Here is a 16489-nt window from a genome sequence, read left to right as displayed (position 1 = left end):
GGTAGCCTGCTGCCAGACGGTCTACTGCTCTCTCAGTATGAGCAATGGGCCCGAACGTTTCTGACAACTGCCCCTTAATTGAAGATATTAACAGAAAATTCACGTTTATGACACCTCGGGTCGTTTAGCCGTCGAAATTGTACTTGAAGCACAGCATCATTGCTACAAAGTCGTAACGCATCTCCAATATTCATTATAGGGTGAGCAAAGTTACAGTTTTGCTACTCCACTGTCCTTTAAGAAATACATGTATCACCATGCCGTCCCCACAATCAGGTGATTATATTTAATTAAGCAGCCAATAACAATGATCCATTTACTATTTTCAACAACTGAAATCACACATTATTGGACCACCCTTTGAGTTGGTCCAGTCGAATCCGATCGTTTGCTAGAGCATGGTTTGGCTGTCAGTCACAGTCTGTCAATCCACACTTCTGTTTGCAAAAGAAAGAAACAAGCCACTTAGCCTAACTGTTAATACACTGGAAATAAAACACAGGAACTTACTTAGCGTAAGTTGAGTGAATCTGTTTGGCTCACTGACTCCAACTAAACTTTGAATCAACTCAAAGTAGGATTGTACTGTTGCTAAAATACAGAACTGATTTGCGAGTCACCGTTAGCTAAGTTTGCCACCGTCCATGAAAGTTATTTTTGTAAAACTTTCCTTGAACCGAGAAAAGCTATTTTAAAATCTATGACATCATCAATATCGCCATTTTTCCATTCAGATAGTTGTATGTAAACTTTGAAGTATCCCATAATAAAAGCTGTATGGAGGTTTTAATGCTCGTTTGAGGTGTTTTTGTCGAAAAAGAGTTGATGTACAAAATGGGATATGGAATATTGCCATTTTACTCACATGACTGATCAGCTGTCTCTGATATTGGCATCTTCTGGATATCCCATTAACATGTGAGCGCTTGTCTTCGAATCCGGACAGTATGGAACATGGCCAATACTAGCTTACGTGAACGAACAATTAAAACTTTCTCAATTGCAGCAAATTCCTGAAGACCTCTCCTAATCTCTTAGCGAAAGAAACGTTTCCATATATTCCTTAGGCCACATACCCTGAAAGCTAGAAACTGTTTTGCCGTATGCACCAGGTAAGCAATTCTCATTGGACTGAATGGACGGCATCTTGGGGTCCGGTATCCAATTCCTATACATCCATGCTAAAAACACATTCCCTGGATCCTATATGTTACACAATACTTGAAGAAAACACACCCCCACCAATACAATCCGTTTAACGCACGGCTATTTTCGGTCTGAACTCCCGCTTAAAGTGGTTTTTATTATTGGTGTGAACTTTTGGCTTGTTTTCACATTGTCTCGTCATCTTTTGTTTCTTCCTCTATTGGACTTCATTGTGCACCTCTGCAATCAATTTAGTGTTCACAATGTTCTCATATTCGACATATTCGATCATGACAAGTTCCTTCTTGACCTTGGAAACACTTACAAGCTTAAAAGCTCTGGAAAAAGCGAGTTAGTTTTCATGAGTTTTGACAATAGATACATAATAGATGGTCACAATTATGAAAATAAAACCCAGTTTGTGATAAATTGGGATTTTTCCTTTCACTCATAGACAACTGTGCCTGCGTTCCAGGTCTTGGAAACAGAATTAACTGAGACATGTGATGAATGTCATGCTGTTTTCCTTTTGTTTTCACCCACTGTTCAAACAGCATTAAGCAGCTGATGTCTTTCATTACACCTGGCGAATTTGATCTCTCAGGAAGCACCTCTAGTTCATGAATGTTGATGACTTACAGCACCCGAGAGAAAAATAAATGCTAATTTGTTTAATGTCAAGACGTAATTTGTGGCAAGTTGCTTGATTCATATCAAACATCTGGAAGACACTATGATTTCTTATGTGCTGGTGATAATAGGGTTATTTTCACACAGTGGAAAAGGATGTGTGGTGTGTGTGTGTGTGTGTGTGTGTGTGTGTGTGTGTGTGTGTGTGTGTGTGTGTGTGTGTGTGTGTGTGTGTGTGTGTGCGTGCATGCGTGTGTGTGTGTGTGTGTCTGCCTGGCTGGTTTTGCTCCTGCTGACAGAGTAATGGATCTGTTCATTGTTGCATGTGGACTGTGTGTGATGTATGAGATTCATTTGAAATTCTATGTCTTAAATGAGGCACTCACATGTCTCAGAATTGAGAATATGGACTTGAATGTGAATGCATTGTAGGAAAAAGTAAAGAATCTTTTGCGGTCATGATTGCTGTGAAATGGTCTTGATCGTGGTCTTTTCTCCTTTTCTTTATGTGAAACCCATATCATGCACAATAAATCAAAAACACAAATGGTGCTGTACTGGTCTCATACATAAGGTTTGATGTGATTTTGAATTGGGATTAATAAGTATCTGACAGTAACACACACTTATAATTAAATTTAAGAAGGATATCAATGTAATCATATCTGAAAAAAGTTTAATGAAACTTTTGTCTTACAGAAATGTATATGTATGTATTGTTATATAAAATTACTTGTTTTTGAATTGGATGTGCAAAAAACACTACATAAATGAAATAATTACACATTTCCATCTAAATCCATTATGCAATTCACTTTATTGCCAAGTTGATTTTGAGTATACTAACAAACAAAACAAACATTGGCTCACATTGGCTTTTAAATAAAAGCCTTATCAACATGATTTTATCAAGACACCATAATTAAATGAAATTATAAAAACCCACAATTGAAATGTACACAAAAATTCATTATAAAACATTTTGACATGCAATAAATACATTCATTTCTCTAAGCAAAGTAAGATCAATATTGACAATGAAATGCAGAAATTGCAAAAATACTGTTTGGTTAAATGTATTGCTTTGAATTGTTTTCATGGTATAAACTCTTGTAAAACCACAAAATGAAACACTGGACATTATTGATGTTTCATGGACGTTTGCTTCTTGCATGCTGAAATAAGATTCTGTCTTCCACTGAAAAATATCAATTCCATTTTAAATGAGTCATGTATGCTCTGTCAAGTATTTTTTTTTTCCATTTATCCGCAGCTACTACTGTCTGCGTGGCAGTCTGTGTTACTGCTGAACTTTCTTATGAACCACAACTAGTCGGGTACAACCACCTCAAAACATCACCCTGATCTCCATTAGATCATAATCCATCATTTCTACACATCGCCAAAACCAGAATAGATGTTTTGTGTGTGTGTGTGTGTGTGTGTGTGTGTGTGTGTGTGTGTGTGTGTGTGTGTGTGTGTGTGTGTGTGTGTGAGGCCCCTGAGGCTCTGTAACATTTTGGCGCAGGTTTTAGTGTGTGTTGGGTGGAAGCTGTCAGTGGAATCACCTTTTCTTTAATAATGGCTTTTTCTACAAGAAGCGACAGTCCAAACGGAGCAAGGGAACCTAATTAAATCTGATCTAATCCTGACTGGAGCAGCAGTCTGCCATCCAGCTGTGTGTCCACGTGAGCGTGTGTGTGTGTGTGTGTGTGTGTGTGTGTGTGTGTGTGTGTGTGTGTGTGTGTGAAATATATACAATCAATCTTCTCCTTGACCAACTTTTGCTCTTCCAAATTCCTGCTTGTTTTGTCCTTGCTCGTTGTTTGTCTTTGAATTTAAACTTCTGGAGCAGAAGTTGTTCACTGTAAACGAAAAGATTCCAGCCAAAGTCCACTTAGTTTGTCTTGTATGTGTTCAAGGTAGAGACAGAAACAGAGGTCCAAGCTAAACAGATGGAAGACGACACGGCAGCCAGAACCCCCTTTCCTATTCAACTACAAAGAGCCTACTGTGGGCTGATTGGGTGATAATTGTTAGGTCTGAGAAAAGGATAACATCTCTGAGGGCACGCTGACATGAACATTAACATTTAGAAGGAAAAGAAACCTTGACAATGACCTGCAACAATCAACAATGAAAAGGCACAAAACTGCATTTCCTCACAAGATAATGTCCAAAAAGAGGGAAACTCACAGAATGAGGGGGAAATAGGTGAAGAGACTCACAAAGCCGGAAGCTTTTCCTGATGATTTACTGAAGGTTGTGACTATCAAGCACAGGCTATTTTTCTCTCAGTTTCTGCTTCTTTTTCCTCTCAACTCCGCTTCCTTACTTGTTCTCTCCATCTCAGTGCATGACTTGGCCGGTGCAGCCGAGGCCCGGCTCAATTGTGCAATTTCATAGATGTTTACTTTACTGGCATCTTTCTGAGCATATTTTCCCCCGAACATTTCCCCTCACATTATTCTGCATTTCCTCTACAACGATATGCTGCCTTTAATCTCCCTTTGTAAGCCTTTTCTTGGCTTGAGGATCAGAATACAATAATGATGTCAGACCTTTTTTTTATTTGGCCCGTCATCTCCTGTATTTTAACACATGCCACAAAGTTCGTTTTGGAAATTGATCAGGGCTTAAAGAAAAAGAAAGTAGCTCCTCACATAAACATTTAGACAACGGTCTTTTTCAGCATGAAAAACAGCTGGAAGTAAGTGGATCATAGGAGAGGAGGGAGGCAGCGGGCGCTGCGGGTCAACGCTTTGTGCCGAGTGTCGAAGAGAGAAGGGACAGAGAGAGGTGAGGAGGGAAGTTGTGCTTCGAGGTAACAAGGGCGGTGAACAAGTGTGGCCAAGCTCTGCACAGGGAGGAAGAGGAGGAAAGCAAAAGAGAGCAAAGTGCCAGAGGAAAGGCAATTGTGGGACTTCTAGGGGATCATAAGAGTAATATAAAAAATCACAATACAATGATTTTTCCAGAAAAGTGCAGTTTGGGGAAATAAATCGAAAGCAGCTGCTTGTAATAAAGACTCTTGAAAGTGTCAAGTCTCTCTCTTGTACTTCACCCTGCTCCACTGTGGGAACCGCGTCCAGACATGTAGATGGACAGGTGCACTATGTGGACACATCAGATCACCTACACACAGGCATACATGCTTACACACGAGTTATTGCAGAATCATCAACGCGTGTAATATTGAAGGCACGATTGTATTGGTTGACTAGAGAGTCAGTTTTTGGTTTCAACACCAAAATAAGGCTTGAATATTAATATAATTTGGCTCTAGCTTACATTTAAAATGAGACCTCAGAGAAAGAAGTATGTACACTGGACAATAGTGGCATGTCTGTGCTGGGCTCTCAAGCCACATTAGCCACACAGAGAATGCCTTTCACAATAAGGAAAGGTCAAAGTTGGTCAGAAGCTTAGCTCGACAATGCAACCCGTGGAAATACAAAGATCGCCGCTGAGTTTTGCTTTGAGCATCTGCGATGTCTGCTAAATGCTTCAGTCCTTTTGGCACACGTTGTGAAATACAATAAATGTCAAACAACTATGATTGCAGATCGGGACTATACAGCCTGTCAGAGTCACACAGTGACCTCGGCCCGCTGCCGCTGGTAGAAAGCTTAAAGGCATACTTTGAATTTTTCAACATTTAACCTAAACCCTTTTTTGGTCTACAGAGGGCCATTGGAAGTCATCCAGGTTTGTACTTCTATATTGTTAGTGTTATAAAAGATACGGGCCTGGGACGGTTGCCACAACAACATTAGAGAGAAATGACGTGGCCTAAATAATAAAATGTTGGTGGTTTGGTGGTCTTACTGCACTCATTTATATTTGCATTCATTAATATTTATATCAATTAATGTAACTAATAAATAGTGTGAAATGCCTAATATTGTTACTTTTAAAACATCTTCATCTAAACCACTTTGGTGGCAATGAGAGGTTTTCTGGGTTGAGTCAAATAAATGATATTAAATAAAGGCATATGGCATTAGACTCCAAGGGGCGAGTGGCAACACCAGGAAATTGAAACAAGACTTTTGTACTTTTAAGAATTTAATTAACCACAGAGCAATACAATTTATTTATTTTTTATTGGGATTTAGATGATAGTTTATATGCCCTATTTATCAACATGAATATGAAAATAAATTGTAATGAATTCCTGTGACCAAAAGGATGTCAAACCATTTTATCCTCAACATCCTCAAATTGTAGCTAAATGTCTGCTTCGCCGCGCGGCCCTTGTAGGGCCCATGATGTCGTATCAGCGTGACACTGAGCAGAGGTCTATTCCCAAAGAGCAAAGAGGGGAAGGAAAAGAGAAGATACAGTCTACTTGTTTTCTGAATGGAGGGTTTCAGAAGTACGAACAGGCTTTCATACTGAGACAATGGCTCGGATCCACCCTGCTGCGCTCTCCCTGCTCCTCTCCCTCCCCATTCTCCGTCTCTCTATCTGCCTCTGAGCAGAAACACACGGCACATCCTGCTCAACACAACACACCAGCCAAAAGTTCACTTCCTGCTCCTCAGCTCTTCTCCTTCACACCGACCCTATTCCCAGGACATGCATTAACAGCCCTCCGTACACTCGAACGGCATCGGGACATACAAACAGACAAGCAAACGCTTCCCCTCTCTATAGATACACAACCCTCGCCCTCCGTCTGTCATAGACATTAATGCAATTAAGCAAATGTCAAACAGTGCACATCCTACAGAAATGTTCTGCTATTATCTCGTTCTTCCCTCCTGCACAGATTTGGTGTGACAGTGGAAAACCCTTTGTGTTATTTTAATGGTGTAAGGCAGGGAAAAGGAGGAGACCGACTTTCATTCAAACTGGTGAAAGGGAAGAAGTGAGAGGACTGAAATTCCCACGACTGACACTTCCTTCTCTGCAAAAAAAATGCTGCACGTATGCACAAGCTTGTGGACCAATCTCTGACTGTTGAAGCCATCCTTTCTTTTTATTTGTCAATAAAAAAGTCAAAAACTTGAAGCATCATCCAAAACAAGCTGACATTGTGTGTGTTTGTGTGCATGTGCGGCCTCAGTCTGACTCACGTCATTGAACGTTCACTAACCTCTGGAGAAAAAGGGTCACACAATGTGAGGCTAGTTTTCATACTCAGCCTGCAAAGCCACTGCTTGTCTGTGTCTGTCTGTGTTTAGGGAAGTATTTGAGAATACATTATGTCTTTTGGAGACATTTCAAAGCACAACACCTGTCACCTTGTATGTGTGGTTGAAACAGACATTGATGCTCACTAAAGTACGGTTCAGAAATTCACAAACAGACAGTTAAGATACTATCAAAATGTCTTTGCCTTATGTTGTAACAATGGAATTGGTCAGACCGGCACAAGCCTCTTTGAGGACAACACAATAGAAAATGTATACCGCATAGTAAAAATAAAAAAAATAAAAATGTTAATATCACATGTTATCTCTCCACCATAAAACTGTAACAATAAATGTATAAACACAGAAATAACCACAGGTTTAACACAGGACAACTGCCCTGTTAATATGAAAATAAAAAATAAAAACTGTGTATGAGTGTGTGCATGTGTGTCTGTGTAACTGTGTGTGTTTATAATTCGAAGGTTTAGTAAAGCTTAGCGTCCCCATGCTGGGTTCAGTCCTGAGGTAAGCACCAGTTTCACGTGCGCTGCTTTCAGTTCAAATAAAAATAAAGAAAAGTAAGTGACAGAAAAAAACATGTTTGATATGATCATATGCTACAGAAAAGAGAAGCCCTTAAATTATTGTTAAAAAATTTTTTTTTAAACAACCAAAAAAAAACAGGCACATTGTCTCTGTGTTTTTTTAAGCCTTTAAGGTTCACCACGTCTATCACAGTGTATTTATGGCTTTAGTCTTCACATTCACCCACTGAGGTTGGCATTGGCACTATAGTGGTCAGACATTGTTTCTCTGAATCAAGGACCAGTAGATGTGGAAAAAAGAAAGAAAAGAAAAGGCCAGCATGTTCTTTGGAATAAACATGTTAAAGACGACAAATGTGCCGTCAACCCGCAACCTTTAAGTGCTCTTTTGTTTTCAAGCTGGAGGAACTGCTGGTCAGCCAACACAGAAATATGTCATTCTTTGTTTTCCGCGCTTGATACCAGCGGGGAAGGGAGGCCAGTCCGGGAGACATTTGCTCAGCTCGGATATTCTGTTAATAAGTGGATCAGAGGGGTAAGATGGCAGGCATGAAATGGGACATCGCGCCGGCGAGCAGTGGGGATTGTCCAGGAGAAAGTGAAATTTCACAGGGATTACTGAGGCACGGCAGCTGGGATGTGCTGTTCACTCGCTGGCTTCCAGGGAAGACCCACAAACCCCTTATTATGTTCATATTACTGACAGATTAGCAGCTCGCTATGTGTGAGTGTGTGTGTGTGTGTGTGTTTGTGTGTGTGGAGGGACAGGGGGTGTATATGTGTGTGTGGTGAGTAGAGCGGAGCTCATTTCAGGCTAAGGCACTCACTTTGGTCTGTCAACAGTAGCAGGGGTCCCAGACAACAGACTACAGGGGAGGGAGGTCAAATGAGAGGTCGGACAGCAGAGGAGCATCCGGCTACTGCTGCTACACGATGATTAATTGTGCTGCTGTGAATAGAGAGTAATTGCTCCTGGTAGTAACTGACACATTTCTGTGCAATTAATTCTGTCTGAGCCTTTCTCATCGGCTGCATCGGTAATTGAAAATAATACACAATATCAGAGGCAACACCCAAGCTTCGTCTACACCATGAGATGAAGCTACACTCATCATGAACAGGGATTAGTGTGTCATCAGTTGGGTATGTGCGGTCATGTCCCAGTTATGAGATCACAGGGCTGTGCTTACTGCATCTCAATAACAACTGAAAGCTAAGGGATGTTAATCAAAATGCAAAGGAAGTTTGAGCTCAAGAAGGGTTACATGCTAACACAAGTGTAAGGCTGATTAAGCTACTATTACTGTCACATAGTGGGAGCCTTTATCCGCATAAAATATGTGGAGGATGTGGGTTACTTTTCAAAATGTGGAGAAACTAAAACAGAAACTTTACCGAGATGCTCAAGTAATTATCGTTTAGTCATTTCCTTGCAACTTGGGAAGCATGAACAAGATTTGGAGAAGCTGGAGAGTAAGATACATAGATTGTCCAGTACCCCAAAACAGAAAAAGAAAAAATATACATCCACCCACTACTTTAAAGTCCAGAAGAGTTGCCTTATTCATTTGGTAAAAGTTCCGCTCAGGTCTGGACCGAAACCCTGAATCTTGTCCTTATTTTTCTACAAAGATGATACTTAATAGTAAACAGGTTTTAGGGTCCGATTGCAACATTTCCTTGCAACAGTTTCTCTTTGGATTTCACCATAATACAAAAATAAATAAAACAATTTCATTTTGGTTTTCAATTTGTCACTTTGGCTCAATGGCTGTAATTTTCCAATGTTTGTTTGCATATACTGTACATAAATACTGTACTTGTTTGAGTGAGTGTCTCTTGGGCACGGAATAGCACAGAGCTCCTTTATGAAGGAGGACTTTAAGATACATTAGATGCATAGAAAGGCACTTACAGTCTACACATGTTGGTGTGCATGAACAGACCAATTCCTCTTGGCCTGAGTCTGAGGTGCAGTGGAGATATCGAGTTGAGGTGAATGGCTTTAGAATACTGCAAGTTATGTGTGCACACAAAGACCTATTGGTGAATTTATACAGGTCTTGTGGTCTTAGCTGGGCGAGTAGCGGTCAATGATGCGGGCGTCGGAGAGGGCCTGTTGGGGAGGGGGGAGGGATTGGCCCAGGATGTCCATCTTGTCGTGGGAGATACCCAGGTGCTCTGCGGCCAGTTTGGACAGCGGGTAGAGGCTTTCCATGACCTTTGCATCAGCAACCAGTTGCTGCTGGGCTTGGATGAGAAGCTCGTTGGCCTTCTCCTGCTTCAGCCCCAGATGCTCTGCTGCATATTTACTAAGCGGATAGATGCCTTCAGCAAAGTCCAGCTTCAGCTTCCCCTCTGTGGTCAGGCCCCCTGCGCTCCCTCCACTGCTGTGCATCTTCATGTGGCTGATGAGGTTGCGCTGCTGAGCGAACTTTCCCCCGCACACCTGACATTCATAGGGCTTCTCCCCGGAGTGGATGCGCATGTGCTCGGTGAGGCGATACTGGCGGGTGAAGCGCATGCCACAAGAGTCGCAGGCAAAAGGTTTAAGGCCCAGGTGGCTGCGCATGTGGCGGGTCATGGTGCCCCGCTGCGTGAACTTCTTGCCACAGATGCTGCAGGGGTAAGGCCGGGTCAGCCAGTGGGTCTTCTCATGCTGCCGCAAAGTGGCTGGGTCTTTGTAGGACTTCTCACAGGAGGAACAGCGGTAGGGTCGGATCATCTCCCCGATGCCCCCTGAACCCAGCCCCTGGCTTGACTTGGTCTCCAGGTGGGACAGACTGTTCAAACTGTTGCTGCTGTTCAGGCTCCCATAACCGTTTGTATTACTGCTTATGTTTTTGGTGCTGCTGTTATTGCTGTTTCCCATCTCCCCACCAGAGTTGCCATACAGCTCTTCTTCCGTGTGCGTCTCCACGTGTGCATTGAGCTGCTCTGAGCTCGGGAAGCCTTTGTCACAGGGGATGCAGACATAGAGATTGTCCCCGAAGCTCTCTGGCTCATACGGCATGTGGAACCTCCCCATCGGTCCAGAAGGGGACGGCCGGCCTTCACTACTGCCTGTCTCCTCTGTGCCCGACCCGCTCTTGTCGTCTGCTCCTTCACTCTCCTCCCCGGCCTTGTGGTGGTTATGATGCTGGTCTCCATTTTCACCCCCTTCCTCCTCATCCTCGTCTTCATCTTCATCTTCAGCTGTGTATGATAGTGGCTCATGTTTCACCCAGCGGTAGATGTTGCCCATATCTCTGCCCGCCTCTCCCGCTTCCGTTGGGGTGTCAGGGCTGGGGGGGCACGGGTAGCGGTCTCTGGCCTGGGAGCCTGAGCGGTGCAGGTGGGGGAGGTGTGGGCCAAGAGGCTGGTTGAGATGGGAGAAATGTGGAGGAGTGAGGGAGCTTGCCTGGTCGGTTGACTCCATTTTCTCTGAGGGGAAGGCCCTTCCATTCGTCCCCTGCATGGGACTGGCGCGGCCGCTCAGAGTCCCGTCTCGCTCCTCATCATTGTGAGTGTTTGCGAGATGGGATCGAGAGGGTGTGTGCTGCAACTGGGAGTTGGGGCTTTTCTTGGAGAGATCAAGGCCATAGTTGGGGGAACAGTTCCTCTCAGCGTGGGCTGAGCGCCCAAGCTGGGCGGGCAGAGCTGACTGCAGGGACGGGAACACCTGAGAGCCCTGGAGGGAGGTTGGAGCATACAGCTCCCCAGCATGAATGGCTAGTCGATGGGGAACTAGCTCCTCTAGTGGTGATGCCCGGGTTACATGGCTGTTCAAAATTCCTCCTGGAGGGCAGGGTTGAATGACGGGAGTGGAAATCCTATACCTGCCACCACTCCCTAAACCCATGCTATTGGGCCCCATCTTTGGGTAGGGCAGAAATGCAGGGCCTGGGCGGGGAGGGTACTTGCCATTTCTTTTCAGCTTCTTTTTGCACAAAGCCACTAAGTCAAGCAGCTGAAGGTAGCTGGCAGCTGCCAAGACAGCCCCTAGATTAGGTTCAGTGGGAGAAGTGGGATCTCCCTCACTAAGGCGGCCTGTGTAGATGTAGTCCAGAATGACCCTGAAGACCCCTGGACTCACCATCTCGTGGTCGAGGTTGATGAGATTGTCATGGACCACCAAAGATTTCAAGTAGAGGCTGCTGGCAGCCAGAATGTTCTTGTGAGCTCTGAAGAGGGCATTCTGCACCACAATGATAACATCACACAGGAAGCCTTTGGTCCGTTGGCTGTTGAGCTGCAGGAGGAGATCCCTAGCATGACTTGGAACTTCCATGGCACCCAGCATCGTCTTCAGTCCGCCACCTGCAACAACAGATATCTGTAAAACGTCATGCGGCAGTCAGCCTTTCAAAACACAAAAGCATAATAAATGTGTCATTTTTTTACACCACGGAAATGATTATTGATGCATTGTATAAAAATAATCTATTATACATCAGACTATATTCAAAAGTATCTGAGAGGTTTTAATGCCAAAAGGTGTTATGGCCTTAATAGGGGTAAATTAAATTTGCAAAAATGTGGAAACACAAGTATGCATAGGCTACATCTATGAGGATTAGTACAGATTAATTCATTAATAACAGATTTTCTTTTGAAACATGACACATTACTTAATTAAATTGCATTTGTATGCTAATTCAAAGCAACACCTAGAGTTTGGAACATGCACAGAAGCAGAACTTATGTGTGAAGGTGCACATGGATGCTACTTAGTAGAAGTGAACTTCTACTAGAGGTGAGCAGTTGCAATGTTTTTCTCATTATCAGATATTCAAGTCTACACATTCACTTCCTCTGCATTGAGCAAGAAGAAAAGAAAGACCAGAATTCAGAGAATGGCAGATATATTTTTTGTAACTGCTGGCTTCCTGATAAAGTATTCCAGAAGTGGTGTGCAGGGTTTTAAACACAGCAAGGGATGAATGTTTCACAAGTATAATAAACAGCAGGTATAAACCTGTGAGGGACGCACACATCCTAAAAAAAAAAAAGATAGATATTTCGGCTCCTCTTTCTGCCCAGTCAGTCATATAAGGAACACCTAACGCACGCGATGTAAATCACCGTTACACGGTTCAGTATTTTACGTTGAGATGAGCTCCAGGAATGCAATGCACACACACACACTTAGATGCACACACACACACACACAGTCAAACAGCCACACTAATTGTTCCATCACGCCTAAAATAAACTATATCAGCTGCATGCATGAAACACCGTGTATTGTTCAACCAGTGGCATCTGAGGATAGTTTACATATCAGATTAAACGTCTCGAGCCGTCCCTAAGGGTTTAGTCTCACTGATGGGAAACAAGCTACTAAATAAATATCATGTCATCCGTCTGATTATGGGGTTCCTCACTTCAGCTCATTCACTTCTAGTTTATTTCATGCAGTGTACACGTTCAGCACAAGAATAGATTGGGTAAAAATTGGGTAAAATACACCCAGACGAGTTAGTTACAAAGGAATTCTGGAGAATCCTGAACAAAAAGTAATGTGACTATTATCTTGTCTCACAATTTAAAAAAACTGTTTACTCAAAAACCTCAAGGTCACTCGTAAATACAATTGTCGCTGTGTATTTTGTAAATGCATGTTCAGCATCAGGCGTATAACATAAGAAGGAAACACTGATTTCATCACTGATGAAATGGAAAATGAAAAGTCAGAACAATCATGACGTCCAGCTTGTGATCATGTGAAGAACAGTCATCACTATGAAAGAACAAATATATCTTTTAATTTTTTAATAGGGTCTGTCCTCACATTTACACGTAGGACTTATACGCTTTTTTTATTTAGTATTTGATCATGAATATAATAAATAAATAAAAAGCTATGAATAAAAAGGTGGGTAAGACAGATTTAAACAGGTTTACTCTCCATCATGTCCCCAGTTGTCATCTAAAGTATTTCCACTTCTGGTTTCTGTCTGGCTTTGATTACTCAACGGGCATATTTTACTATAAATTTCATCGTCGGTCAGATCAGACTTGTTTAGAAATGAGAGTGATATGAGGAATAGACCAAGTACTTTCCACATTGTGCTGAACTTTTGCAGCCTCCACTGCATTAAGGGGTGTTTAGCTTACTGTTACTGTGACTGGTTACTGCGCGGAGCGTGGTGACACGTTGTGTACTCACACACACACAATCAGTGTACATTCTCGTCTGTATGCGGTCTACAGCGCCGTATTATGAAATTGCATCACAGAGCATAACAGAAAGCTAAGTCTTCTTTATATCCTGATTTATGATATCAGATTTTTATTTATTTTTTACATAGCTTCTAAATCCACATTTGATATATCCTTGTAAACTTTGTAAAATAATTTGTGACACAAGAAAAATAAATCTAATGCACAAAGCAACATTTCTGTGCACTTGCAATGTGCTGTGCATACAACAATTAGTTTTGTTAACGTCTTGTGGTGACAACAGTCAAGGTAGCTGTAGGTTTCCCATCAAGACAAAAATGTTCTCGTTGTGATCAGTATCAGTCTTTTGAGAAGCTATAACTTCAAATATCTGAGCATATCTGAGCTCACTGTTTGATGTACTGACAAAAAGTGGAAGATCACAGTAAAACATGTTCAATAAAACTCTTGATCTGGAGGGCATGTCTCAGCACATGGCATCCTGTTAGGAAGCCATGATCGCAATGATTTTTAGTCAGAGAACACATAGAGCAAGATATAATGTTGTTGAACGCACGTACAAAGCCTGCACTTTGCACGTATGGCTGTTTCCATCTGATAGCATTCCTTTTAAAGGCCCGTCAACATGCTGGAAACTTAGATGATGGAGACGTAGTTTGCATCGATGACATTCAGTTATTTGCATTAGATTAATATCCGTTGCCCCTATGTGTTCTCTGTTTTGTCACTTTTGTGGTTTGGGGTGAAGCGGGAGACTAAACTTCCTACCTCTACATGCAGCCTCAGTCACATAAACACTGCAGACATCTGCTTAAAACATTGTGTTGACATTGTGTTTTCTTTCAATTCAATTTGCTGCCCATGCTAATGCCTCCTTGTTTATTTTAGAGCCCATTTGACCATGTTCAATTTATGAAGCAATACTGCAGTACAACGTCAGTGGAAAATAACAAGAATATATTTTACTCTCGTTTTATACCCAAAATTTTTTTTGGTAACTCACAAGAGGCAAATACTCGCATTAAATAACAGCTTGAGTTTCACGTTTCGGTGAGAAAAACTGCATCCGCAAGCGCAGCACTCACAGCAGTTCCCATGATAGGTGCAATACGTCGAGTTTTAGTCTGGTCATCAAACACATCATGGAGCGAGTCAGTTTCCTGTGTTATTGCTGTAATCGCGCATCTAAAACGCATTACACATTTATAAAATATTGTCGGAAGTACGACAGCATCTCAATCTTGATAGGAACCGAGTCAACCGTTTATTTGGAGAGCGGATAACGTATGCTCAAATGAATATGATAACTGCAGAAGATTATTCAACCTAATGAACGTTACTTGCATTGATTATTTTTAATAACTTCTCCTGATCGATAGACATATACATTTATTTATTTTTTAAATACATTAAATTTAAGAAAGTGAAAGTTGTATTTGCCTGTATGATGATTTGAAGTTCATTGCCTCACAACATTTGAGTACTCCACGTCCCGTTTTGCAAGCAAAACGTCAAGTTGCCTGCTGACTTTGTGTCGCGCGCCTCCTCTCAGTGTCTCTAATCTGTGTTACTCTTTACTCTTCCCATATTGTGCAGTAAACCGAATTACGAGTGACTTCATCTCTCTGGGCTGCAGCGCCTCGTCCTCTCAAGCTTCACCTTATCTCCGCCTGAAGAGCCTTAAATCACCTTTTCAGCTCTTTGTGGGCTCCTTCAGGGAGAACCAGAGACTCAGACAGCTGCTTCTTCTTCATGCTGTCACCGGCGCTGGAGCTTCTTAGGCTACACGTGTATAAAATACTGGCTTTTATACAGGAAACCAGCAATTCATAAACTTAAATATACCCCCCAAAATGTTCCTTTAATATTCGCTGGTGTGTCTGTGTTCGCCTAAACTATGTAGTGGCATTATTACACACAGCATTATTACACACAGCCTGTTTTATATTGTCGAATAGAGAGGTGATCATGATTTTACTGTTGCTTCCTTCTTAAATGTATTACTGAAGAAGTTGAAGATCCTTTTTAACAGAGGTCGATGTTCCCTTTAACTTTTGCATTAGTTTAAAACAAATAATTAAAAATAATTTTACTTAAAAGTGATATCCTTATTCATATTTGTACATAAATTCGCAGATTTATTTTGAAGCATATTGTAATCTCAATTCGTCCTTACATTTGACTGATCCGGAATGATTTGACTAATTAATTGATTGTTTTATGTTAAATCATTTATTCGAAAAAATACATATTTTCAACCGACTCCAATTAAATGCGGGGGAAAAGAATAAGCGGAACCTCACTTGCCGATATTGAAATCATACTGCAATGAAAACGAGGTAAAACGCGACATGATATCGAATACAAATATGTCAACCATTCATTAAAAAAACGCATTTACTCTCTGGCACCATGCACAGTTTAATGGATAAAACCCCAAAATGTCAAGCTTCCCCTATTCTGGTTTGAGGGCCCGCGCGTGGACAGCATATCAGCTCTTACCTGCATGCCCGAAGTCTTCTGCCATCCGATCTAAGTCTCCCTTAATGATCATCTCCGCAGTCTAGGAGTCATATCTGACGTTTCAGCTTTGAACTGCCAGCCTCCAAAAAACCATGCCAGTTTTCCGAGCGTGTCTGCCAGCTCTTTTTTTATGATTATTAATTGATATGAATTTCTTGTCGCTCCTTAGGTCCGTCCTCCCACCCACTTTCCTCCCTCTCCCTCTTTCTGTATGTCTCTGCCCCTCCTCTCCCCTCTTTCTCATCCCCTCCTATAAAAAAATACGTGCTTAGACCAGCATCAGTTTCCTCTTATTTTTTTTCTAGTAATTTCCTTAGCTATTTTTGAGTCAGAGCAATA

The 16489-nt window shown here is 41.9% G+C and overlaps 1 protein-coding gene across 1 annotated transcript; it reads right to left on the bottom strand.

The window, feature by feature from the left end:
* Positions 1-9533: 9533 nt before the first annotated feature.
* hic1 (hypermethylated in cancer 1) lies at positions 9534-16227 on the bottom strand (the record flags this gene model as incomplete). Its single annotated transcript, XM_079224628.1, has 2 exons — positions 16130-16227; positions 9534-11761 (listed from the first exon to the last, which is right to left on the bottom strand). The coding sequence occupies exons 1-2, from the start codon at positions 16179-16181 to the stop codon at positions 9534-9536; spliced, it is 2280 nt and encodes a 759-aa protein (XP_079080754.1). The 5' UTR covers positions 16182-16227.
* Between the last annotated feature and the right edge of the window lie 262 nt (positions 16228-16489).

The sequence above is a fragment of the Taurulus bubalis genome (assembly GCF_910589615.1).
Source record: "Taurulus bubalis genome assembly, chromosome: 10".
NCBI lineage: Eukaryota > Metazoa > Chordata > Actinopteri > Perciformes > Cottidae > Taurulus > Taurulus bubalis.
The sequence above is the reverse complement of the archived record's forward strand: the minus strand, read 5'-3'. Positions and strand labels throughout refer to the sequence as shown.